General features: G+C 42.8%; 1 protein-coding gene across 8 annotated transcripts in view; it reads right to left on the bottom strand.

Annotated features, from left to right (window-relative positions):
* Nucleotides 1–27,207, bottom strand: part of LOC116948019 (gamma-aminobutyric acid type B receptor subunit 2) — a 161,116-nt gene that overhangs the window by 73,020 nt on the left and 60,889 nt on the right. For all 8 annotated transcript variants that reach the window (XM_032964323.2, XM_032964330.2, XM_032964321.2 and 5 more), the window contains 8 exons: nt 26,656–26,721; nt 26,065–26,250; nt 24,931–25,179; nt 11,272–11,332; nt 10,578–10,658; nt 9,205–9,355; nt 7,986–8,118; nt 1,526–1,633 (listed from right to left, as the gene is read on the bottom strand). In XM_032964323.2, coding sequence (XP_032820214.1) covers nt 1,526–1,633; nt 7,986–8,118; nt 9,205–9,355; nt 10,578–10,658; nt 11,272–11,332; nt 24,931–25,179; nt 26,065–26,250; nt 26,656–26,721 — 1,035 coding nt within the window. The remainder of the gene's footprint in view (nt 1–1,525; nt 1,634–7,985; nt 8,119–9,204; nt 9,356–10,577; nt 10,659–11,271; nt 11,333–24,930; nt 25,180–26,064; nt 26,251–26,655; nt 26,722–27,207) is intronic.

The following is a 27,207-nucleotide window of genomic DNA, read 5'->3' as shown; positions in this document are numbered from 1 at the left end:
AGACAGTCCAGCCGACCGAGGTGGCACCTTGGCAGTCTGGGGCTGGGCTGCTACCCCTGCCCCGGCCGCTCTGGAGTAACATCTACGTCCTATAGTGGTAGCATCTACCGACTGTATAGTAGTAATAACTGCATGCATCGTGGTGGGGGGGACATGAGACAGTGAATAATCTACCTGAGCGTTTTGTGTATTTTTATAGGATTTTTAACGCGACTCTCACTATCACTGAAGGCGTGTGACTTGGCATGAGTCATCCTCCCCACCAAAGGCGCGTGAGTTGGTATGGTCGTGCACGCGTCATAAATAAATAAAGCTGCCGCTCAAAAATCTCAGTAAATCGCTAATTAAACTAATTTAAAGCTGACGGATGTGAAAAAAAAGAAATAGTGCTTGCTCACCACGGGGCTTACAGCGTGGTGCCTGGCTATTTTATTTATTCGTAAACCCCACCGTTGGAGAGCTAAGCACGAGACCACACACAAACCCACACACAAACCCACACACAATGACTTATATATATAGAAGATTGTATTTCAAGATACCTATCTACTTTGATATAATTTCCAGTTGGACAACATAGCAGTAAAGAGGGAAATATTAATAATTCATGTAGGCAATTAATGAAATATTTCCTCATTATGTTCCTCACTTTTGTTTTAAAGGGTGCCCTTAGCTGCCTGAGACATGGATACATTGCACAAATACAAAAGATGCGTAATGTTTAGACCATATTCTTAATTTATTTGGAAGTATGCATGAAGGAAATGTACGTTATATAATAAAATATGATACAAATGATAGATTGGATGCTGAGTTGATATTCAAGAAAATATTATACTGGTAGGAACCTCCTGGTTACACCAGCAGCCCACAGGGGATTATTGTGTCCGTCCGTCGTGCATCAAAAAGTGGGAGGGGTGGGGCTGGGTGGAGAGGGGAGGGGCTGGGTGGGGAGGGAGGGGCTGGGTAGGGAGGGTGGGGGCTGGATGGGGAGGGGAGGGTGGGGAGGGGTTGGGTGGGGAGGGTGGGGAGGGGCTGGGTGGGGAGGGTGGGGCTGGGTGGGGGGTGGGAGGGGTGGGGCTGGGTGGGGAGTGGCTGGTCACCCCGTAGTGCCCTTATAAAACTCAACGTTTCACCTACTCACGCCGGCTTGTGCCCGCCCTCACAGTCGGGCATATTTGTGGAATACACCACACCGCCGTTGACCCTGACCATTGACCGAGCAACCCAACGTTCCTCCCAGCTCCCTCCGCAGGAATGTGTACCACAAATACGCACGTGCAGTTTCCATGATAAACAGAAACTGTGAACTACTGTAATCTCGTCACTTTAAGATGTTTTCTTGTTCGTGTTTTTGTTTGTTGTGGTTGCACCCGATTCAAGAGCCGAATGGCTCACAGGGCTATACCAAAATAAATGAACTGAAAAATGAACTGAACTGAACTCCCCTTCACAATCTGTAAGTGATTCAAAATAATCTCCCCTGAAACTTCAACAGGAAAAATTAAATCGTTTTAGTATTCACCTTTTTCTTCATCTTGACATTCTTAAAAATGGCATGAACTCTCCAAGTCTTGGCAAACATGGCCCCAAAGGCGGTGGTGTAACCCACGGCGAGTGTCCACGTGCGTAGCTGTAACAGAGAGACACGTCACCCCAACACAAGCATAACTCAGACCCTCAACAACCACCAAACACTCAGACCCTCAACAACCACCACACACTCAGACTCTCACAACCACCACACACTCAGACTCTCAACAACCACCACACACTCAGACTCTCACAACCACCACACACTCAGATCCTCACAACCACCACACACTCAGACTCTCACAACCAACACACACTCAGACCATCACAACCACCACACACTCAGACCCTCAACAACCACCACACACTCAGACTCTCAACAACCACCACACACTCAGACCCTCAACAACCACCACACACTCAGACTCTCACAACCACCACACACTCAGACTCTCACAACCACCACACACTCAGACCATCACAACCACCACACACTCAGACTCTCACAACCACCACACACTCAGACTCTCAACAACCACCACACACTCAGACTCTCACAACCACCACACACTCAGACCCTCACAACCACCACACACTCAGACTCTCACAACCAACACACACTCAGACCATCACAACCACCACACACTCAGACCCTCAACAACCACCACACACTCAGACCCTCAACAACCACCACACACTCAGACTCTCAACAACCACCACACACTCAGACTCTCACAACCACCACACACTCAGACCATCACAACCACCACACACTCAGATCCTCAACAACCACCACACACTCAGACCCTCACAACCAACACACACTCAGACTCTCACAACCACAACACACTCAGACTCTCAACAACCACCACACACTCAGACCCTCACAACCAACACACACTCAGACCCTCAACAACCACCACACACTCAGACTCTCACAACCACCACACACTCAGACCCTCAACAACCACCACACACTCAGACCCTCACAACCAACACACACTCAGACCATCACAACCACCACACACTCAGACCCTCAACAACCACCACACACTCAGACCCTCACAACCAACACACACTCAGACTCTCACAACCACCACTCACTCAGACTCTCACAACCACCACACACACTCAGACCCTCAACAACCACCACACACTCAGACTCTCACAACCACCACACACTCAGACCCTCAACAACCAACACACTCAGACCCTCAACAACCACCACACACTCAGACTCTCAACAACCACCACACACTCAGACTCTCAACAACCAACACACTCAGACCCTCAACAACCACCACACACTCAGACCCTCAACAACCACCACACACTCAGACTCTCAAAAACCACCACACACTCAGACCCTCAACAACCACCACACTCAGACCATCACAACCACCACACACTCAGACTCTCACAACCACCACAGACTCAGGCCCTCAACAACCACCACACACTCAGACTCTCACAACCACCACACACTCAGACCCTCAACAACCACCACACACTCAGACTCTCACAACCACCACACACTCAGACCCTCAACAACCACCACACACTCAGACTCTCAACAACCAACACACACTCAGACCCTCAACAATCAACACACACTCAGACCCTCACAACCACCACACACTCAGACTCTCAACAACCACCACACACTCAGACCCTCACAACCACCACACACTCAGACTCTCACAACCAACACACACTCAGACTCTCACAACCACCACACACTCAGACTCTCACAACCACCACACACTCAGACCATCAACAACCACCACACACTCAGACCATCAACAACCACCACACACTCAGACTCTCACAACCAACACACACTCAGACCCTCACAACCACCACACACTCAGACCCTCAACAACCAACACACTCAGACTCTCACAACCAACACACACTCAGACCATCACAACCACCACACACTCAGACTCTCAACAACCAACACACTCAGACCCTCAACAACCACCACACACTCAGACTCTCACAACCACCACACACTCAGACCCTCAACAACCAACACACTCAGACCCTCAACAACCACCACACACTCAGACTCTCAACAACCACCACACACTCAGACCCTCAACAACCACCACACTCAGACCATCACAACCACCACACACTCAGACTCTCACAACCACAACACACTCAGACTCTCACAACCACCACACACTCAGACCCTCAACAACCAACACACACTCAGACCCTCACAACCACCACACACTCAGACTCTCAACAACCAACACACTCAGACCCTCAACAACCACCACACACTCAGACTCTCACAACCACCACACACTCAGACCCTCAACAACCAACACACTCAGACCCTCAACAACCACCACACACTCAGACTCTCAACAACCACCACACACTCAGACCCTCAACAACCACCACACTCAGACCATCACAACCACCACACACTCAGACTCTCACAACCACCACACACTCAGACTCTCACAACCACCGCACACTCAGACCCTCAACAACCACCACACACTCAGACCCTCACAACCACCACACACTCAGACCCTCAACAACCACCACACACTCAGACTCTCAACAACCACCACACAACCAGACTCTCACAACCACCACACACTCAGACCATCACAACCACCACACACTCAGACCCTCAACAACCACCACACACTCAGACCATCACAACCACCACACACTCAGACTCTCACAACCACCACACACTCAGACTCTCAACAACCACCACACACTCAGACCCTCACAACCACCACACACTCAGACTCTCACAACCAACACACACTCAGACTCTCACAACCACCACACACTCAGACTCTCACAACCAACACACACTCAGACTCTCACAACCACCACACACTCAGACTCTCACAACCACCACACACTCAGACCCTCAACAACCACCACACACTCAGACTCTCACAACCACCACACACTCAGACCATCAACAACCACCACACACTCAGACCATCAACAACCACCACACACTCAGACCATCACAACCACCACACACTCAGACCCTCACAACCACCACACACTCAGACCCTCAACAACCACCACACACTCAGACCATCAACAACCACCACACACTCAGACCCTCAACAACCACCACACACTCAGACCCTCACAACCACCACACACTCAGACCCTCACAACCACCACACACTCAGACCATCACAACCACCACACACTCAGACCATCAACAACCACCACACACTCAGACCCTCACAACCACCACACACTCAGACCCTCAACAACCACCACACACTCAGACCATCAACAACCACCACACACTCAGACCCTCAACAACCACCACACACTCAGACCCTCACAACCACCACACACTCAGACCCTCACAACCACCACACACTCAGACCATCACAACCACCACACACTCAGACCATCACAACCACCACACACTCAGACTCTCACAACCACCACACACTCAGACCCTCACAACCACCACACACTCAGACCCTCACAACCAACACACACTCAGACCCTCACAACCACCACACACTCAGACCATCACAACCACCACACACTCAGACCCTCACAACCACCACACACTCAGACTCTCACAACCACCACACACTCAGACTCTCACAACCACCACACACTCAGACCCTCACAACCACCACACACTCAGACCCTCAACAACCACCACACAATCAGACCATCAACAACCACCACACACTCAGACCCTCACAACCACCACACACTCAGACTCTCACAACCACCACACACTCAGACCATCACAACCACCACACACTCAGACCCTCACAACCACCACACACTCAGACCCTCACAACCAACACACACTCAGACTCTCAACAACCACCACACACTCAGACTCTCACAACCACCACACACTCAGACTCTCACAACCACCACACACTCAGACCCTCACAACCACCACACACTCAGACCCTCAACAACCACCACACACTCAGACTCTCACAACCACCACACACTCAGACCATCACAACCACCACACACTCAGACCCTCACAACCAACACACACTCAGACCCTCAACAACCACCACACACTCAGACTCTCACAACCACCACACACTCAGACCATCACAACCACCACACACTCAGACCATCACAACCACCACACACTCAGACCCTCACAACCAACACACACTCAGACTCTCACAACCACCACACACTCAGACCCTCACAACCACCACACACTCAGACCCTCAACAACCACCACACACTCAGACCATCAACAACCACCACACACTCAGACCATCAACAACCACCACACACTCAGACCCTCAACAACCACCACACACTCAGACCCTCACAACCACCACACACTCAGACCATCACAACCACCACACACTCAGACCATCACAACCACCACACACTCAGACTCTCACAACCACCACACACTCAGACCCTCACAACCACCACACACTCAGACCCTCAACAACCACCACACACTCAGACTCTCACAACCACCACACACTCAGACCATCACAACCACCACACACTCAGACCCTCACAACCACCACACACTCAGACCCTCACAACCACCACACACTCAGACCCTCAACAACCACCACACACTCAGACTCTCACAACCACCACACACTCAGACCATCATAACCACCACACACTCAGACTCTCACAACCACCACACACTCAGACCATCACAACCACCACACACTCAGACCCTCAACAACCACCACACACTCAGACCCTCAACAACCACCACACACTCAGACCCTCACGACCACCACACACTCAGACCCTCACAACCAACACACAATCAGACTCTCACAACCACCACACACTCAGACTCTCACAACCACCACACACTCAGACCCTCACAACCACCACACACTCAGACCCTCACAACCACCACACACTCAGACCCTCAACAACCACCACACACTCAGACTCTCACAACCACCACACACTCAGACCATCACAACCACCACACACTCAGACTCTCACGACCACCACACACTCAGACCATCACAACCACCACACACTCAGACCCTCAACAACCACCACACACTCAGACCCTCAACAACCACCACACACTCAGACCCTCACGACCACCACACACTCAGACCCTCACAACCAACACACAATCATAACTCTACAACCATCATACACCTAGGCAACCCACAACCACCATCACACACTCACGAAGCCCACAACTCCATGAAATGTGTGTGCAGGTGTGGGGAATGGTAGTTTAGTGGTTAGCGCGCTGCCCTACGAACCCGGTGACCTGATTTTAATTCCCGCTCACGGCCACCAACATCAGTGAGGATTATCTGAACCGGTCCTAGGCTTCCCTTAGGTCGACTCAGCTTCAAATGAGGACCTGATGCGGTGTATAAACATCGCTACGAGGGAGACGAAGGTGGCTGGCCATGGTGCTGGTCACCCACTCCCTCGTGTGCCGTGCCAGCCTTCATATGTGCTCGCTAACAGCACTTCCCCCACAGGCTATACAGTAGATCTTTATCTTTATAGGTGAGTGAGTGCTATTTCTACCTTAATAGGTGCTCGCTAATAATACTTGTTCCAAAATTCTAAAGGTATACGTGTCATCTTTGTCTTTGTGCGTGTATGCAGAGAAGTTATTTAGTAATTAGGAACCATTTGTGATTTCTGCACAAACTACAGTTTGCACTGGCTTCATTATTATCTTTTTTAATTAGAATTTTACAATTTCATTTCGAGCAGCATTATTACAATACCAAGTCAGTATTTACTGTAATTGTTTTCTGTGATAATGTTTTCCTCTATTGTATATGCAAACTGTTTGCTGAATTATAAATTGCAAGAGGTAAATTGAAAATGAATTAACATAAAAATAACACTGAAAAAATCCCAGCATCATGAAAACTGCCAGTGAGTTCACATTTCAAGCAATAACCTTTCTTTTTAAAGAATGTTTTTGGTCTTTTGTTCCTGATTCATCCCAATTGTCCTTTCGACAAAGAGTGCATTCAGAAATATAATGAGCAGTGCAACCCATATGGCTAACACCATGAACTCAATAAATTAATCCAGGATTTGTAAAGAGCCATATTCAGCCAAAGGTTGACAAGGAAGCGTGGTTGCCACGGATACATTTTAAACTAAATGAAACTAAAATAGAAGAATTTTTTTACCTTTTAGTCCGATCTCAAAAAGCACCCATTGCCACAGCTGAGCAGACTTCAGTTGGCAGACTGTTCCAGACTACTGGTGCTGCTGCTGATGAAAAACTCAATTTTGCTTTCCTAAGCCGAGTGGAATTTACATGGCAGCAGCTCCATACCATATGAGCTTTGGTAAACTTGCTCCACCTAAGAATCTGGTTTAACCATAGATGGGTTCATTGATTCGAACCCAGGATCTCAAATGTGCAGGCTCAGTGCTCTGAACTCTGAGCCCCCCAGAATGACCACGCATGGGGGACTTACAGCGCAGATGTTCTCAAACGTTGCTGAGGACACCAAAGCCCCATCCAAGCCGAAGAGAAAGATGGTCATGTAGGAAAGCATTCCACCCAGGATGATGAGGTTGTTCATGTAGGGACTTGACATCTTTATCAGCCTGTTGACATAATGACAAACATGTTAGTTAGGTCCTAAGGACTCCCAGATTAATTTCTGCTTTTGCCTTGGCAGACACTTTTTCCTCTCTGTGTGATCTTCACCCGAGCAGATAGGTAAACAAAACCAACCACAGTTAATCTAACTATGAAAATGCAATCAGTTGTGCGAGTTGATCCACTTCCAGTCTCAATCTACACTAGAAAACAGACATTATATCCATACTCTTTGGTTCTTTCGGTAAAGTCACGTAGGTATAAACATAAAATAAATTAAATCACGACGTTTCGGGCACAAGAGAAGCGTCCGTCATCAGGTGTAACAACCACAGCAAGAACATTTGCTGAAGTGGGAAAAATGGGTGCTTGTATCAAGAGGCTATATAGGTAAGGTATATAGGTAAGAGAGGGGGGGGGCATTATATCCTTTGCAATGAGCTAAGAGTATTGTCCTTAATATACGATCGATGTCAGTGAGTGAAGGTAAACAAATGAAGCATTGAAGCAGAGACAATTACCTGCAACAAAATCACAAACATATCTGAAAATATGTTTCACATTATGCATTTTTCTACACTGAATTATTTCCAACAAATTATAAATTAGATACAATTTTAATTTAATTTCATAGCTTCTCAGATGTTTATTTGCAGCATGCGCGTGGCTGCTGCTTGAAAGTGATGGATGACTCCAATATCAACTCAATGAGGCACCAACAGCTATTGAAATGCATGTCATTAGAATGCCATTCATTACTCAACAGTTTTGACAGTAAATTAAATCCATTTAAATGCGTACAGAATTATTCCACTAAAATCCCCGCTATTTTTACTTACAAGCTAACACATACCTCTGCGTAGGTGATCGCAGTTGTTCTGTATAGCTCTCTGATGGGCTGTACTGCGTGCTGTTCGGCACGGTGTTCGACGTTTTGCTAACACGTCGAACATCATGCCAAACAGCACACGATACAACCAAAAACACATCGATGAGCTAAAGGCACACATGTAAAAAATATTTACATAGCGCAAGTGGATTGAGCGCAAAGATTCTGTAATGGAGTAGGGGTGTAAATTAGCGGTACTAACTTTTGGTTGCGGTTCTTGATGTTAAAGAAGAGGAAGGCAGAGGCCATGAACATGCCCAAGCAAGTGAGTACAGACAAGATGCTGTAGAGGGGTAGATACACCTCTCGCAGCTTTGACTGAACGATGGTCCTGTCCCACGGTGGGTCTGGACCTGACCACACAGCAATCAAACAAACATGATTAAACATTTTTGATTTAAAGCTTTCGTGACTGCAGTGATTCATATTCTTGGTTCTTTCAACGTGACTTTACCGAAAGAACCAAGAATATGATTAAAGATCCTCAGTGTTGCTGATAGAGGCATTGGGAAAAATTACTATGGCCAGTATGACACATGAGAGGGTAGTGCGGCCAGAATCAATCCCAGCCGCCATTGTCTCCCCAGTGCTGATGTTTACACACCACACCAGGAGAGGGCCAGTTTAGATAAGTGCCACTGACATAAGCTGTGGCCTGGAATTGAAATGAGGTCACTGGATTTGTAGCGGAGTGCGTTAACCACTAAAATACTACTCTAATTATAAACTTAACAAGCATGCTTATAAACACATGCTAAGCCACTCAGACAGGCAGTAGATATGATGTTGTACTGCACACTGCACCAGGTTCTTATTTAGGCTGCATCAATAGGACAGCTTCAGATTCCTAAGCTGTGTAACTGCCAACCACCACCGCTCCATCCAATGTACACTCGTGTTCTAAAATGTACGTAAAAATATACACATGTACCTATGTGCAATTAATAAAATTATTTGTTTTACTTTGATTCCTAAAACATCAAGTGGCTTAATATGCTCTACATTGTCAGGAAATATAAATTACCAACGCAGCGGTTGGTGCTTTGCAGTGTGAACTCAGACTCCGGAATCAAACACCAGTTTTCTCTGACATCAGTGGTGAGTTCTAATCTGGTGCTGTACACCCCACCCCCATCAACCACCCCCATCCACCCCCTTCACCGACAGAGCTGCACTGACCAGCATGGTGAGGTTTAATCAAACACCCCTCATGGCTGGTGCTGTGTGGGGGAGGCCTTCACCCAGCCTTCCAGCAGTGGATTGGCAAGTGACCGTGCTATAAATACATCTTAATAAGCCTGAGACCAGGCAAGTGGCCAGCCAAGATGGAGTAGGTAGGCACAGGGAGCAACAAGCAGAGGGCGAGGGGGCGAAAGAGATGGGATCTGGTGCAGTGCAAGGCAGGGAGAGGGGGGAAGGCACGAGACGGGGGGGGGGGTGATGTTGGCTGGGCTCACTTGAGAGAAATGGATACTGCTTCATAGTGGGGGGTGGGGGGGGGGGCAACCCACCCGTGAATATGGGCCTGGCAGTGACTGCGTGTGGTCAAGAGGTTTCACTATTGGTGGCCCATACCTTGGAAACGCATGGTGCTGTTGATGAGCTCCAGAGTGTCCGGAACTGCATTGTACTCACCGACCTTTACCCTCTCGGTACCTGTGGGAGTCGCACACCACAAACCACGTACCACGCCACATGCACAAGTCATCATTCCTGTTAGTCTGTGGATTCGATTTACGTAATTTACATGATTATAATTGCCTATATTGTGTATAATGTATACATAAGCGTGTTTCTTACATCCCGAATTGCAATTATTTCAATGCTTTGAGGTGTATGTATGCGATATAGATTGAATATTTTTTTTAAATATTTTGCTAAGCTTTATTTACGCGTTGTTTTTAATAAACATATCCAATTACCATATGCTAACTACAGTATGAGAAAAGCGCATCCCAAGTGTTTAAACTGAAATGAAAATGGGTTAACTATGCCACAGCCCTTTTTGGCATTCTGGGTGAAAAACTATCTACATGTTAATTAGAGAAGGCCACATCATTTAAGTCACTGAACAACTGTTAATTGCTTTAGCGTCACAAAAATGGCAAAACAATAAATATATAAGTCATCAAACACATATATTTGGTACTTCGTAAAAAAAACTGCCTTCTGGACTGACTTGTTTTGAAGTCATTTTCAACAGATATGATATATCACCAAAATGTACGCTTCCTGTGAAGTTGATTTCCGTGATATAAAAAGTGCTTACTTTGAAACTGCATGAATTCTATCGTTCCTAAACGCTCTCCGTTTCTGAACAAGACTTGACCCTACAAGAGATTTAAAACAAAAGATGCACAACATCATGTTAAACGAAGCTTTCATTGCAGTATACGTTTGCTACAAGGTAATATTACGTCATACAAGCCAAACACTCAGAGGCTAGTAATAAAATAAAATAATAAAATGAAACCGCACAAAAACCCCCCAAAAGCTAAAGAAAGTATGTCGAAGTGAAAAAGGTATTTAAGAACAGATGCGCAGGATATGAATCAGCTGATACACTTGGCAGACACCGAATGACTGATGGAAGTGAATTCCACAGCCCTGGGGGCCGGACGACAAAAGGCACCAGTTGTCCATCGCGTGGACGTTCGACCTCGGCGTGCACAGTAGGAGGCCGAAATCAGAGGACTGGAGAACTCTTGCTGGAACGTAGGGATGAAGATGGTCGTGAATTTATGAAGGAGCGGCATCATTCAATACCTTATCAGTAAGGAGGATTTTGAACTTCACCCGAAACTGGACTGGCAACCAGTGAAGAGACGTAAACATGTAGGGGGGGGATGTGCTCAGTAACAGGTGTATACATACGGGTGAGAACCCAAATTGCTTACATACGTGTGAGAACTCGAATTCCGCACGTGCTAAAGCCAATTTAACAGATTTATGGGGGTGCCAGGAAAAAAAAACTGCACTTGAGAAGTCGATGCGAGAGAAAATCAAGGTGTGGTGGACGAGCTTCTCACCATCCAACAGAGAGAGAATGGTGCACAACCCGGCTATATTTCTGAGATGAAAAAAGGCAGCCTTCGTTGACCTTGTTCATGTGCACTTCAAAGGTGAGCCGAAGGATCAAGGACAACACGAAGACTTGCACACGCCATGGCACTGCCTTATGTTCCTATAATATCGTCAAGCTACGTCGCACAGCGTTTGACAATATACACTTGGCTGCACGAACATGAAACCAATCTTATAAGAGGACTGATACCATTGAAGATGTCATCTTCACAATATTCAGCTCGGACAAGGAGAGACACTGCAGTAACAAGGCTGGATAGTAAAATCACTGCTGGCATTAACACAAGCAAGCACATCATTTTTCGATCGCCTTAGCAGTGCAATTCATTGTGTTATAAAGTAATATACTTTTTGCACATACTGTATGCGTCCATGTGTTAGAATTGTATTTGCCTTTAATGCACACATTTTGAAACACTTTCCTTCAGCAATTACATCAATAGTAGAGCTTGTATTTATCCCAATGTCGGGAATTTAATAACACAATAACATTTTAAAATACATTGATGTACATCACTTACAGATTTTGTGAGACAGGGGTAAAGAAATTCACAAGTTAAAATACCTAGAATTCAAATAGTATTTAACATACTCTTTGGTTCTATCCGAATAGAACCAAAGAGTATGGATCCTTGCAGTCACGAAAGCTTCAAATCTAGAATTAGTATTTAACAGTTCATTTAAGTAGTTAAGTGATGCCCTAAATCATTACTGTAAGAGGAATGTGTGTGTGTATATGCATCACCCTTGAGTAATGTCTACACTGAAAACGGAATGCTCAATTTTTTTTAAAACAGTTCATGCATCGGCATTGTACGAGTCATCACGATAACATTCACCACACCGATATTATTATTTTTTATTTCCTCATTAAAAAATTCAGAGACATGAATTCTATAATCAACAAGTCTATTTGTATTTTACACAATTATGACAATACATAATAACAATAAACTATTACTGTTACATAAATTTTAAAATCACGGTAAATAATAAAAACCCAAGTGTAATCAAAAGAAAAAAGTGTGGCTCATATATACAATTTTATAAGAAAAAACATCTAATTATCAGTGCCAAATCAGGAAAAAGAAACAAACGTTTATAACCTGTCGTGAACCAGGAATACAAAAAGCAACTATAAATAGGATTGGGTAGGACACCCCACAGGAAGGGATGATGGAGAATAGTAAAGAAAAATAATGGAGAGATAGCCAATGAATGGAAAGCTTCTGAGATGAGGGCATCCACTTAGTCGGGTGGAGTCATAAAATCAGTTCGTGCTCAGGTGCCAAGTGGATTATTATGTCGCGGCACCACGAGAAATAGCGGTGGCTTGGGGAGGCCTTCATGCAGCAGTAGATTGAGTGTGGCTGATGATGATGACGATAAACCAGATTTATTAAAACATAAATATACACATTTTAAATAACACTGTGGCCTTAAAATTAAAAGATATAATAAGCTATGTTTGTGGCATTGGCCGTTCTTTATAGTACATACTTTGTGCGCTATGAAGGATGTTCCTTGTGCTTATGCGCAACTACCAAAGTAGTATAAAATAATTGGTTTCTTTTTATTAAGAATATATTTTAAAATGCATTGCAACACATATGCACATCGGCATAGCATCATCATTAATGCCTTTGTTTTCACCAACGCATTCACTCACGCCATCTATCATGAGCTTTCAAAGTGTATGACTGTTCTTCTTCTTGGTTCTTTCAGTAAAGTCACGTAGAATGAGAATAAAACAATAAAACAAAATAAGACAATTGAATTCTCACGACGTTTTGGCCACAACACAAGTAGCCTTCTTCAGGTGAAGGAACAGAACTGTCGGGACGACGGCGCTTCAATGAACGCTGCTAAGATTCGCAGCGTCTTTTAGGCTAGGTGGGAGAGGTAAAGCGCCTTGACAAAGGCGTTTACATATCAAACAGGAGAATTTAGCATTGAAATAGCTGTGATAAAGTGTTGGATCAGCAGGGTGTTAAAGTCAGAAATTAGCATGTAACTGGGAGATTAGCATGATGTTAACGTGAGGGATTAGCATGTGACTGGTCATGGAAATAGCTATGTTAAAGTCAAAGTTTACATATCAACAGAGGCATTTAGTATATGGACGCTAAAGGACTGCAACTACCCAACTATCATACAATAAACCGATGTGAAAAAACTAAGTATAAACTACATCAATATAATAAATGTACTCAATATATTCTTCAATAAGTTGAGCTATTAACATAAAGTAACTGGGTATACACTACACTATATAATGAATACCATATAGTAAACTAATAAAAAACTAAAATATAAACTACATCAATGTTCATATTCTTAGTTTTTTCGGTAAAGTCACGTTAAAGAGAAACAACAAAATAACAAAATATATATAAAACAATAAAAAATTCTCACGACGTTTCGACCATAACTCAAACGGTCATCATCAGGTGTGTCGGTTTGCATAAATTTATTTTGAAAACGGCATATTTATTTATTTATATATATAAAAAATAACGTTTGCGTCACGCGCAACGATTGGCAGTTTGCCAGGACTAGTCCATCTATTTTTTGAAAAGAGGAGGGGGGAGACGAAATTTGTTTTTATGTATGCTGTCTGAAAGCCACTGTAAGCGTGAACAATCAATCAAGAACTGAAATGATTTATCAAATCTTTCCAATGATTGCTAAGATAGAATCCATCTTCTCGGTTGAAATTGTCTCTGTGCTTGTATATGTGGATAGCCTCATGAACGAATCTCTCATGGAAGCCAGATGGCTTACAAAGAACCTCCGTCTTGGAAAAGTCAATGGCATGTGAGCCTACTGAATTAGAACAATGATCTGCTACGGCCGAGGTGTTGGTCCTACCGTGTTTAAGGTCTGCTTTATGTTCACGAATGCGGTCCGAGATATGGCGTTTGGTTTCTCCAATGTAACTACTACCACAGAGGCGACTTAGTTTGTAGACACCAGGGTATTGTATGTCCGGAATCACATCTTTTACAGACGGAACCAGATCACGGATTTTATGTAATGTGTTGAAACGGACCTGGATCTTGTGTTTATTCAAGATTTTGGAGATCTTTTTTGTGATCCCAGCAATGTAGGGTAAAGTGATGGTTTTGAAAGGCTCCTCAAGAGGGTTCTTCTTCATGGTTTGAGTGATAGCTTTGCGGATTGTATAGTCGGAGTAACCATTAGCCCTAAGAGCTTGGTGTACGTGCTTGAGTTCACTGCTTATGTGTTCCTGGTCGGATATGCATTGGGCTCTATGATACAGAGTCTTGATGAGAGAATTCTTCTGTGATGGATGGTGGTGGGAATCCGGTTTCAGATAAGCATCCGTATGGGTAGCTTTCCTGTAGACAGAGTGGCTCATTGAACCATCAGGTCTCTTTTTAATTAGGACATCCAAAAAAGGTATCTTGCCATCTATTTCGACTTCCATGGTAAATCTGATGGCTGGGTGTATGGAATTGATGTGGTCGAAGAATTGGTCTAGAGCAGGCCGGCCATGTGGCCAGATGACAAAAGTGTCATCCACGTACCTCTTCCATAAGGTTGGGCGCAGAGTGGCAGTCTGGATGGCGTCAGTCTCAAATTTCTCCATGAAAATGTTAGCTATAACTGGAGAAAGGGGGGAGCCCATTGGGGTGCCCTCAGTTTGTTTGTAGAAAGTTCCATTCCAAGTGAAGTATGTATTGGTTAAACAGTGTCTCACCAGGGGGGGTACCTCAGTGTTTAGTCCTTGATGAACCAAGTCTTCAATGATTGCAATGGTGTCAGGTACAGGAACCTTGGTGAATAAGGAAACTACATCAAAACTGACAAGCAGGTCGTCTGGGGACAGGGAAATACCCTTGATTGTTGATACCAGGTGAGTAGAATTTTGTACCGCAGAGGTGGTCTTTCCAGTGAAAGGACGCAGGATTTCAGACAAAAAACGAGCTAGTTTGTAGGTGGGGGAGCTGATAGTAGAGACTATGGGACGAAGAGGTGTATCAACTTTATGTATTTTTGGTAAGCCGTATAATCTTGGTGGCCTGGCAGCAGAAGGTTTCAACGAAAACTGTTTAGATTGATCAATTAATGCGGTTGAATCAGAAATTATTTCGTTGGTTTGTGTGACGAGGCTGTTGGTGGGATCTCTTTTTATTTTTGTATAACTACCATCGTCGAGTAATTCTTTAATTGTGTTGTTGTATTCTATTTTATCCATGATAACAGTAGCATTGCCTTTGTCAGCTGAGAGACGTAGCAAGATCTGAAATCGCTGCAACCCTCAAAAACGCTAAGATTCCAGCTAGCAACCTCAGCAAAGATGAGCGTTTTGAATTATATAAATTAAAAAAGAGGAATGATATTGTAGTTCTCTCAGCTCTCAGAGACGTAGCAAGATCTGAAATCGCTGCAACCCTCAAAAACGCTAAGATTCCAGCTAGCAACCTCAGCAAAGATGAGCGTTTTGAATTATATAAATTAAAAAAGAGGAATGATATTGTAGTTCTCTCAGCTGACAAAGGCAATGCTACTGTTATCATGGATAAAATAGAATACAACAACAAAATTAAAGAATTACTCGACGATGGTAGTTATACAAAAATAAAAAGAGATCCCACCAACAGCCTCGTCACACAAACCAACAAAATAATTTCTGATTCAACCGCATTAATTGATCAATCTAAACAGTTTTCGTTGAAACCTTCTGCTGCCAGGCCACCAAGATTATACGGCTTACCAAAAATACATAAAGTTGATACACCTCTTCGTCCCATAGTCTCTACTATCAGCTCCCCCACCTACAAACTAGCTCGTTTTTTGTCTGAAATCCTGCGTCCTTTCACTGGAAAAACCACCTCTGCGGTACAAAATTCTACTCACCTGGTATCAACAATCAAGGGTATTTCCCTGTCCCCAGACGACCTGCTTGTCAGTTTTGATGTAGTTTCCTTATTCACCAAGGTTCCTGTACCTGACACCATTGCAATCATTGAAGACTTGGTTCATCAAGGACTAAACACTGAGGCACCCCCCCTGGTGAGACACTGTTTAACCAATACATACTTCACTTGGAATGGAACTTTCTACAAACAAACTGAGGGCACCCCAATGGGCTCCCCCCTTTCTCCAGTTATAGCTAACATTTTCATGGAGAAATTTGAGACTGACGCCATCCAGACTGCCACTCTGCGCCCAACCTTATGGAAGAGGTACGTGGATGACACTTTTGTCATCTGGCCACATGGCCGGCCTGCTCTAGACCAATTCTTCGACCACATCAATTCCATACACCCAGCCATCAGATTTACCATGGAAGTCGAAATAGATGGCAAGATACCTTTTTTGGATGTCCTAATTAAAAAGAGACCTGATGGTTCAATGAGCCACTCTGTCTACAGGAAAGCTACCCATACGGATGCTTATCTGAAACCGGATTCCCACCACCATCCATCACAGAAGAATTCTCTCATCAAGACTCTGTATCATAGAGCCCAATGCATATCCGACCAGGAACACATAAGCAGTGAACTCAAGCACGTACACCAAGCTCTTAGGGCTAATGGTTACTCCGACTATACAATCCGCAAAGCTATCACTCAAACCATGAAGAAGAACCCTCTTGAGGAGCCTTTCAAAACCATCACTTTACCCTACATTGCTGGGATCACAAAAAAGATCTCCAAAATCTTGAATAAACACAAGATCCAGGTCCGTTTCAACACATTACATAAAATCCGTGATCTGGTTCCGTCTGTAAAAGATGTGATTCCGGACATACAATACCCTGGTGTCTACAAACTAAGTTGCCTCTGTGGTAGTAGTTACATTGGAGAAACCAAACGCCATATCTCGGACCGCATTCGTGAACATAAAGCAGACCTTAAACACGGTAGGACCAACACCTCGGCCGTAGCAGATCATTGTTCTAATTCAGTAGGCTCACATGCCATTGACTTTTCCAAGACGGAGGTTCTTTGTAAGCCATCTGGCTTCCATGAGAGATTCGTTCATGAGGCTATCCACATATACAAGCACAGAGACAATTTCAACCGAGAAGATGGATTCTATCTTAGCAATCATTGGAAAGATTTGATAAATCATTTCAGTTCTTGATTGATTGTTCACGCTTACAGTGGCTTTCAGACAGCATACATAAAAACAAATTTCGTCTCCCCCCTCCTCTTTTCAAAAAATAGATGGACTAGTCCTGGCAAACTGCCAATCGTTGCGCGTGACGCAAACGTTATTTTTTATATATATAAATAAATATGCCGTTTTCAAAATAAATTTATGCAAACCGACACACCTGATGATGACCGTTTGAGTTATGGTCGAAACGTCGTGAGAATTTTTTATTGTTTTATATATATTTTGTTATTTTGTTGTTTCTCTTCAACATGACTTTACCGAAAAAACTAAGAATATGAATTACTGCAGTCACGAAAGCTTTAAATCAAAATTTACATCAATGTTATCAATAAAATCTATATACTCTCCAATCAGCTGAGCTACTAACAATAAGTCGTTATACATTACAATGCCATACGGCGAAAAAATGGGTGGCGGTTTTTTCTTTTCAACGTTAGCACCACGGACAGCGACGAGCTTTGTTCAGACGGACGAGTCCATCTATGCTCGGAACAGAGGAGGGGGGAGAAACAGCCACGATGCGCTGTTATACTCCATGTTATAAACCATACCATTAACTGTGGTGTGAGAGGTATTAAGAGGCAATGCCAGCGAAAGGGCTGCGGTCTGAAGGTCATCGTAAAATACAATTAATTAAGAACCGAAATGGTTTAAAACATCTTTCCAATGGTTACTAAGCCAGAATCCATCTTCTCGGTTGAAATTGTCTCTGTGCTTGTATATGTGGATGGCCTCATGAACGAATCTCCATGGTAGCCGGTTGGCTTGCAAAGAACCTCCGTCTTGGAGAAGTCAATGTCATGTGAGCCCACTGAATTATAACAGTGATCTGCCACGGCAGAGGAGTTCATCCTACTAACTCCTTGCAGTCACGAAAGCTTTCAATCGAAATTTAGTGTATGACTGCTTTCAGACAAATACGCTATGCGGGCAAATTATATTATTTATGCAAAAATTATTGAGCAATAAATAACACAAATACTAACTATATGAAATGTAGTAAAAATCTTGACCGTATCTTGCTATTTAGCTCTATTTGCTGTGTTACTATTTTCTAGTTTCCATAAATCCATTTCCACGTAACATCGAGGATTTAATAGGGACAGAATTATCAATGACCAATAATGAAAAGGAGACGGTTACAATAGGGGTGTATTTTTTTGTCATGCAGCAGTGGATGGAAAATGACTGGACATAAGATCAATGTTGTATTCCACAATTCAAGGTCCTCGATTGATCAATGTTGTATTCCACGATTCAAGGTCCTCGATTGACCATCAAGCGACATGTCTTGGACCGTGTTCATGAACATAAGGCAGATCTGAAACATGGTAGGACCAATACCTCAGGCGTGGCTGAACATTGTTTTAATGCTGTGGGCACACACGAAATTGATTTTCCAGGACGAAGGTACTCTGCAAACCTACTGGCTATCAGCAAAGATTCGTTCATGAAGCCATCCAAATATATAAACACGGACACAAATTTTACCGAGAAGATGGGTACAAACTGAGCAATCATTGGAAGGACGTTATTCACCAGTTTAAGTCATAACTGGCTGTGATGTTTCCATCCTACCTGCCGATGTTAGTAGTTATTTTCGACTCTCTGGTGTTACATTACAGGTTAAATGTCTTTACGTTAACAGGTTAAATGTCTCACTAACACAGCCACCATTGCTCGTTTTCCTCGATTTGGCGGTGGCTCTATGATCTTACATTGACATGCTAATATCTCACAATACAATGGCCACCTCCGCAGTTTCGTCGTCGTGGAGGTGGCTCTCCGATTTACCCGATCTTACATTTACATGCAAATTTCATCACTAGCCCCGCCCACTTCGTTTATGACCCTTGGGCTGCACCCATCTCAAACCTTTATAACATCCTGCCTCAGCAACTCTCCCGACATTTTTTTTACCTGATGACGATTGCTTGTGTTGCGATCGAAATATACAAAAAATATATTTTTGGTATATTAACACATTGTGCATTCCTACTTAAATATTACTGTATTTATAATCAAGAATAAATAAGAAACTAAATAACGGCAGTGCTCTATAGAAAAAAAAAAACTTGTTTGAGGACAAGTTTACAACCTACCTTGATCTAAAAACATTTATCTGCAAACACATTAACGTATTACTTTTAAAAGGTTATATTGTACCTTCATAGCATACACAGAAATATGTGACAAAAACAAGCACTTTTGATGAAGTACTGACGTTCCAGAAAGACTAAGCCATTCACGTTTTTTTCTTGATTATAACATTTTCAGAAAAAAGGGAGGAGTTCTGCATTCGCAGAATGTCCTAGTACCTCACAGATGTCCAAAGCTGTGCTTATGTCAAGAAAGGTCAATGGATAAGAAAGTCATGTTTAACCACAGCCGTGACATACGTGAGCTAAGCAACTTAATTTTCCTCTTATTCTTACTTAGAGCAAAGCAAAAAAAGACCCCATAAGTCAAACATTGCACAAAGCATCCATTCATAATGCTTTCTATTTTCAATTATAAATTTCCCAGCCACCCTGCTAAGGTTATGTTTCAATAATTAATCATGCTATACACAGCAAGGTTGCCGATGGTGAATTGGTCTCAGAATCATTATTAGTTGAAAATGGACTTGGTGTAAATTAATCCAAAGAAAAAAATACCTTCAACCCTGCAAACTAAATAAATATTTAATGTGTGTGTGTATGTGTTTTACAATCAGTACCCAGTGCCGGATTATCTTAGTAGCTAAAGTAGCATATGCTACGGGCCCCGCACTTTCACGGTCCCCAAGCTAAATGCTTTAAAGCGATCAATTCCGGTTCAGTGATTCTGAACTTGCTCTATTACTATAGTACTATACTGCCTTCAACTTTTATGAACGACTGGGTCTTTAAGGTTAACGATTTGTCGTTTTATCTGGCTGTATAGCAAATTAAAAAACAATATTACTTTACTATGCAAGTTAAACATTTGTTTTAATATTTATGTGTTTTTTTCAGGGGCGGAGCCAGGGGGGGTGAGAGGGGTGACATTCTGCGTATAAGTGTACGACACTCGGTCTGGTGGACTCCGTGCAATTGCATTGTCAGAGTGTGTCGCCAACCGATGGCGTCTAGTTCAACAGCCTCACTCTCTAATCATTCTTGAAATTAAAATTTGTTGAATGTCACCCTGGCCTGAAATCCTGGCTTCGCCCCTGTTTTTTTATTTAGGGCCCCTTTATAACATATGCTACAGGCCCCGCACTAGCTTAATCTGGCACTGTCAGTACCATAATGTTTTTCCCTGCATTTCTATTGGCAACTTAAAGATGAAGAATTACAATTGGTTCACATGTAATGTTGCATAGAGCAGAGCAATGAACACCCGTAATTGGACTCCACACAACAATTACCGACATAAGCATCCTATTTTTCAGTTAATCTGGACAATGAAATGTCTGCATCCGGAGGTGATATGCACTGTTAATTTTCATTACGAGGGGTTTTTCTTTTCCAATGGTAAATTAAGGTAGTCTGCCTCTCATTGCCCTATTACATAATGCAGCAGTTGAAACCAAAAAAAAGAGTGGGACGATGCTGCCTGTATTGCATAACAGCATTTTAAAAAGGCTTGATGGTTCACATTATGCATCCCTTCTAGGTGTTAAATGAAATGTTACTATTTCACAGCGACAGCACTGGTATTTGCATACATAAATCCAACCACCAAAAACTCGTAACATAAATATGCCGATGAAAATGTGGTAAAGAAAATGCATTAACTGCTGGAAACCCAGAAATATGTTTGAATATGCAAAGAATAATTCTATTTCTACTGCAAATAAATTCGTCATCTGACAAGATGGCACATGATTTATACAGAAATAATATTTTGGAATGGCACGCTACAGATGTAATTAATGTATATGCACATTCAAATATCATAAAACTGTATTGATAAACATAATGCATTATACTTTAACACAAAACACTGTTATATCTTTACTTTTTCAATACTATAGCAGTTTATGAACAGAAAATATAATTAGCAGGATACATATTTTTATTCAAGTGTGGTAATAATTTTGTTACATCTAAGATATGGAAATTATAATCTAATTAGGCACAGTTTCATAAATACATGAACAAGTGAAATTGCTGTCATGTGTGCAGTGTCATTATTGGCCTGAGCTTAGCACTCTCATCCTCATAAATTGACTCTACTTTTTGATTTAAAGCTTTCGTGACTGCAGTAATTCATATTCTTAGTTCTTTCGGTAAAGTCACGTTGAAGGGAAACAATAAAATAATAAAATATATATAAAACAATAAAAATTCTCACGACGTTTCGACCATAACACAAACGGTCGACACACCTGATGACGACCGTTTGTTTTATGGTCGAAACGTCGTGAGAATTTTTTTATTGTTTTATATATATTTTATTATTTTATTGTTTCCCTTCAACGTGACTTTACCGAAAGAACTAAGAATTTGACTCTACTTGATGAAATTTATGAAATGTCATTTATTCATATCGTGGTACTTTGCAATGTCTCTGGTTTCTAGATATACATGAGCCATGGATGACGATGATAAACTGTAAATCAGATGTGGGTTTACGTCTTCTAACTGACTTCAAAAAGCAGCTGTTTATTATTTAAGAGACAAATGTGCAAGTATATACACCAAGTCCAACGTCCATTGTCTTTTGCTTCAAGATTGAGTGAATGACCAAATATAAAGAACCCGAAATGAATGCAAAACTAAAATTGCTTATTTTCCCTCTAGAGCATCAATAGCTTGTATGTGGTTTGCTCTGCTTCATTCTCTATTCATGCCTGGCGAACGAATGTGTTCTGCTACTGTTGTGCCTACAAAAGTTCATACTTCTGCTTGTATATTGTAAAGCTATGGGGGTTCTTTCATTTCTGCATGCTTTGAAAGGTAACCAATGTGTTTGGGGTGCTGTGTGAATACATTCCCCTTTGGTTTTATTTTATTGGCGGAATTCAATGTGAGGTTGTACTGGCATCAATATAACCTCCCATTCATAAATAACGGACTAAGAAGCTAAGAAGCAGCACGATTCCAGAACGCTCAGATGCCTCTCAAATATCCAAATGTATCCATCCCTTAGGGTTGGCACCAGTTCTGGTTTTCCCAAGATTGTCCTCTTTTTGAGATATTTGCCCTGGAAGTATTTTCGGAATGTAGAACATCAAAAGTTCTGTTTTTTGTCAGTTATGTGTACAGTACTTCTTCCGTCTTCTGGTATTGTGAGATATTTGTTCTTCCCATGAAATGTCTTGTTTGTTTTTACCACTGGAGGTGGCAACCCTCGTATCACTTCTCGAATGAAAATGAAGGAGGATACCACAACTAGCAATCCATTCTCGAGTCGAAGAAAAAAAGAAGCAGAGGGAGACATAGAATGAGATGATTTGATGTCTTAAAGAATTACATTGAACAAACGTGTGCAAATGTGACTAAGGCAACACAGCTAGGAAGAGACAGACAGGATTCATTGGGTCCGGTTGTCGGTCTTGAGCTGACCACAGGGATTTTTTTTTTAATATCACTGGACATCCTTACTTACCGCTCAATGATAAAACCGTTCCACGAGATAATGTAATTATGCTGCAAGTTCCCTTGGAGTGACGTCAATTGGGAACTCTGCTGACACGAGCTGGTGTAAGATGAAATGTGTATGTATTCTTTTGAGGTGTCCAAATCATTAATGGCCATTTAAATATATAATTCCAATACTGTTTAGACGTGTATAATCACAGGCAATCCACCACTTTAATTTGTAGATTATCGGGAAACATATTAAGGTAAGCATAAAACGACGGTGTGATTTAGCAAACATCACACCTGGCCTCGTTTGTTTAACCAGTGGTGATGTTCACAATCTGTACCAGTAGTCAGTTTAACCTAAAATGACAACGGAAAGCCCAAGCAAGGCCCAGACACCAACAGCTACTGGTGATATTTATGGCCACAAAGTCAGGAATGGAGCCCAGGTATCTAGGTCCATGGGTGGAGCAGTGGCGTAGTGGTTAGTGCACTGCGCTATGAACCTGGTCACCCGAGTTCAATTCCTGGCCATGGCTGACATCAGTGGTGAGCGATATCTGAATTGGTCTTGAGCGCCCCTTCACCCTCTTTGACAACCTGCATTGAATAGCACGGTGAAATATGGTCAACAGATCTCCTATGACTGATACGGCATGGGGAGGCCTCCTTCCTTCAGCATCAGATTGACGACGGATGAATATAAGATCACTGTTGGATTCCACACGTCAAGGTCTTCGATTCACCAACCTTCGTCATCTATGCTGTGTTCTTTACAGAATAGTTGCGGCATGGGTGTGCAGCAATAACAAATGCAGCCATGACAAAGGGCCCTTATATTATTACTGTATTACCTGAGACCAAAGTAGAGTGTGATAACTCTTACAACAACTTTCTCCCACTCACAAGTGTACACAAACACACAACAACAAAAGCTGCCAATTGCCACTAAGTCACGGTGACATCACCATAGAGCTTGTGCCAGGCTCGGCAAACTTTAAGGACATATTACACGTGGAAGGCTCGCTGGCAGGAGGTCACGAGACAGATCCAGGTGTTACGGGTTGACTGACTGAGATGTCTGGCAGACATTCACATAGACACCAAAGCACTAAAACGTAGCAATGACGACTCACGGTGACTCCCAAAAAGTTGGTCTCGTTCAAGGCGTCGAGCAAGATTTGTCCGATGCGTTGGTTGGTGTAGCTGAAGGACTCAATGGAAGCAATGAGGCTCTTGTCCGCCTCCAGCAACTCAATCGTTCGGTTTAAAACTTGCGCAATCACCCAGATGCCATCATAGGCGTAGCCATGAAACTTGCTGTGCGGTGCCACCTCACTCACACCCAACATATGATAATACTCCTCCTCATATTGCTGTGGCGTCTGGGGTTTAAAAACAAGGAAACGCATGAATGCTTTGTAATGCAGAACAACAACAACAACAACCCAAAGATAAGGAACCTCCCTCCACAATATTTCGATACAACGCTGCCCATTGAAAGGACATGAACTCTATTGGAAAGTCACGTAGAAGGGAAACAATAAAATAATAAAATATAAACAATAAAAATTCTCACGACGTTTCGACTGCAACACAAGCAATCATCATCAGGTGTGAAAGCCACAGGAAGAACATTTTGAACCAAGAATATGAATCCCTGCAGTCACGAAAGCTTTAAAGCAAAATTTAAGACATGAACGCTGTCAAAGTATGTTTTCTTATGCCCGTCCACTAAACTTTTGTCAGTAAGATATTCGAGCACAAGAAAATAAACATCATAGGGAAATTCTTAACAGAGTGTAAGGTGACTTTCATACATTTCCATGAATCTATTTCGGCATATATGGCTTGATTTCTACCTTAAATTATCTGATAATTTGTATTATTTGTTGTGCTTCCCATACAAAAAAAGAGATCTTTGGACATTTAACCTCAACACAACAGGACCCCATAAAATGTGCAGCCGAAAGGCACTATGTGCTTTGGTACTCAATATCAGCGTTTACAAAGTCCCCAAAATGCTTCTTTTCATTTTCCCTCATGTACATAAAAGTACACGCTGTAATTTTAAACTCTTCATATGAATATATTTTTTCTGACAGTTCTTTATTGGTGCATGGTAGATTAAGTTCTAAAGCATGACATTTTATTTTTTGTTTTTGAGCACTTCAACATCACTTCCATTCAAAGCTAACTGCATTTGTACAGATTTGTGTCGACGTCATTTCGTATTGTACTGCACATGCCATGCCATGAGCGAGGCTCACCAGCCCAGAGATGGTGCGAACGGGCCGAGTGCTGAGCGGCATGAAGTCCACATAGATGCAGTTCTCCATGGCAATGAGGAGGTTCTTCTGAGGGCACTGCTGCTGTGTATGCTCCCACCAGCGGCTGCCGTACCAGCCCGGGATCACCCACTGATACTTACTCCCATACATGCCTTCGTTATAGGCCTGGTGTCAGGGACAGCAGCAGGTTTGAAATTAGTATACAGAGCGGATTCCATATTAAAAACCCAATCATTTTGTGGATGCGAAAACTGGAGTCAACTTTGTAGAAAAATCACATCAGGTGGCACAACATGCATTATTCAAGAACAGCAATTTGAGCTTTACTGAACTCCTATACACTCTAAGCTACAGCCCAATGATAGCCACAACGTCTGTATTGCCTCGCACTGCTTTAAAAATGGAAGCTTTGGGACATGAACGATTTCATGTTCAATGAATGAAATCTTTAGCAGATGTGCCCTATATGTGCAATTGTGTAGCTACAAGCTTAGAAAAATAGTGTGATAACCGACATATGAACGTGCTGTGAAAGACAATGTTTGTTGTCTGCGTGCTTTTAGTACTCACGCAGCAAAAGACTTTGGCTGCCATTTCTTCGTCAAATTGGCCCAGTATAATCCTGACATCCGAAGTCTACAATAACACCGTTACACTTATGAGCAATGGTGTCAAAATGAATGAAAACATATCAAAAGAGCACACTGCTGTTTGTATGAAATATTTACATCATCAACATTCCTTATTTTATTTATATATTCATACTCTTTAGGTCTTTCGGTAATGTCACATAGATAGAAAAGTTATTTAAAAAATCACGACGTTTAGATCGCAACACAAGCAATCGTCTTCAGGTGAAAAAATACAGCAGGCGAACTGCTGAGGCAGGAGAAATATAGCGGGAGAGCTGCTGCAACAAGAGGTTATATAGGTTTGAGATGGGTGCAACCCAAGGGTAAGTAGGCGGGGCTAGAGATGGAATTTGCATGTAAATGTAAAATCGGAGAGCCTGATACACCTCACGATTAAGGTGGTGAAGAGGCGGCCATTGTATTGCTAGAGATTAGAGATTAGCATGTCAGTGTGAGATGGCTCCCGCAGCAGCGGCTGTGTTAATGAGAA

The sequence above is a fragment of the Petromyzon marinus genome, chromosome 2, assembly GCF_048934315.1.
Source record: "Petromyzon marinus isolate PM22_M1 ecotype Great Lakes invasive population chromosome 2, UKy_Petmar_22M1.pri1.0, whole genome shotgun sequence".
In the NCBI taxonomy this organism is placed as follows: domain Eukaryota; kingdom Metazoa; phylum Chordata; class Hyperoartia; order Petromyzontiformes; family Petromyzontidae; genus Petromyzon; species Petromyzon marinus.
This window is presented reverse-complemented; position numbering and strand designations above follow the sequence as displayed.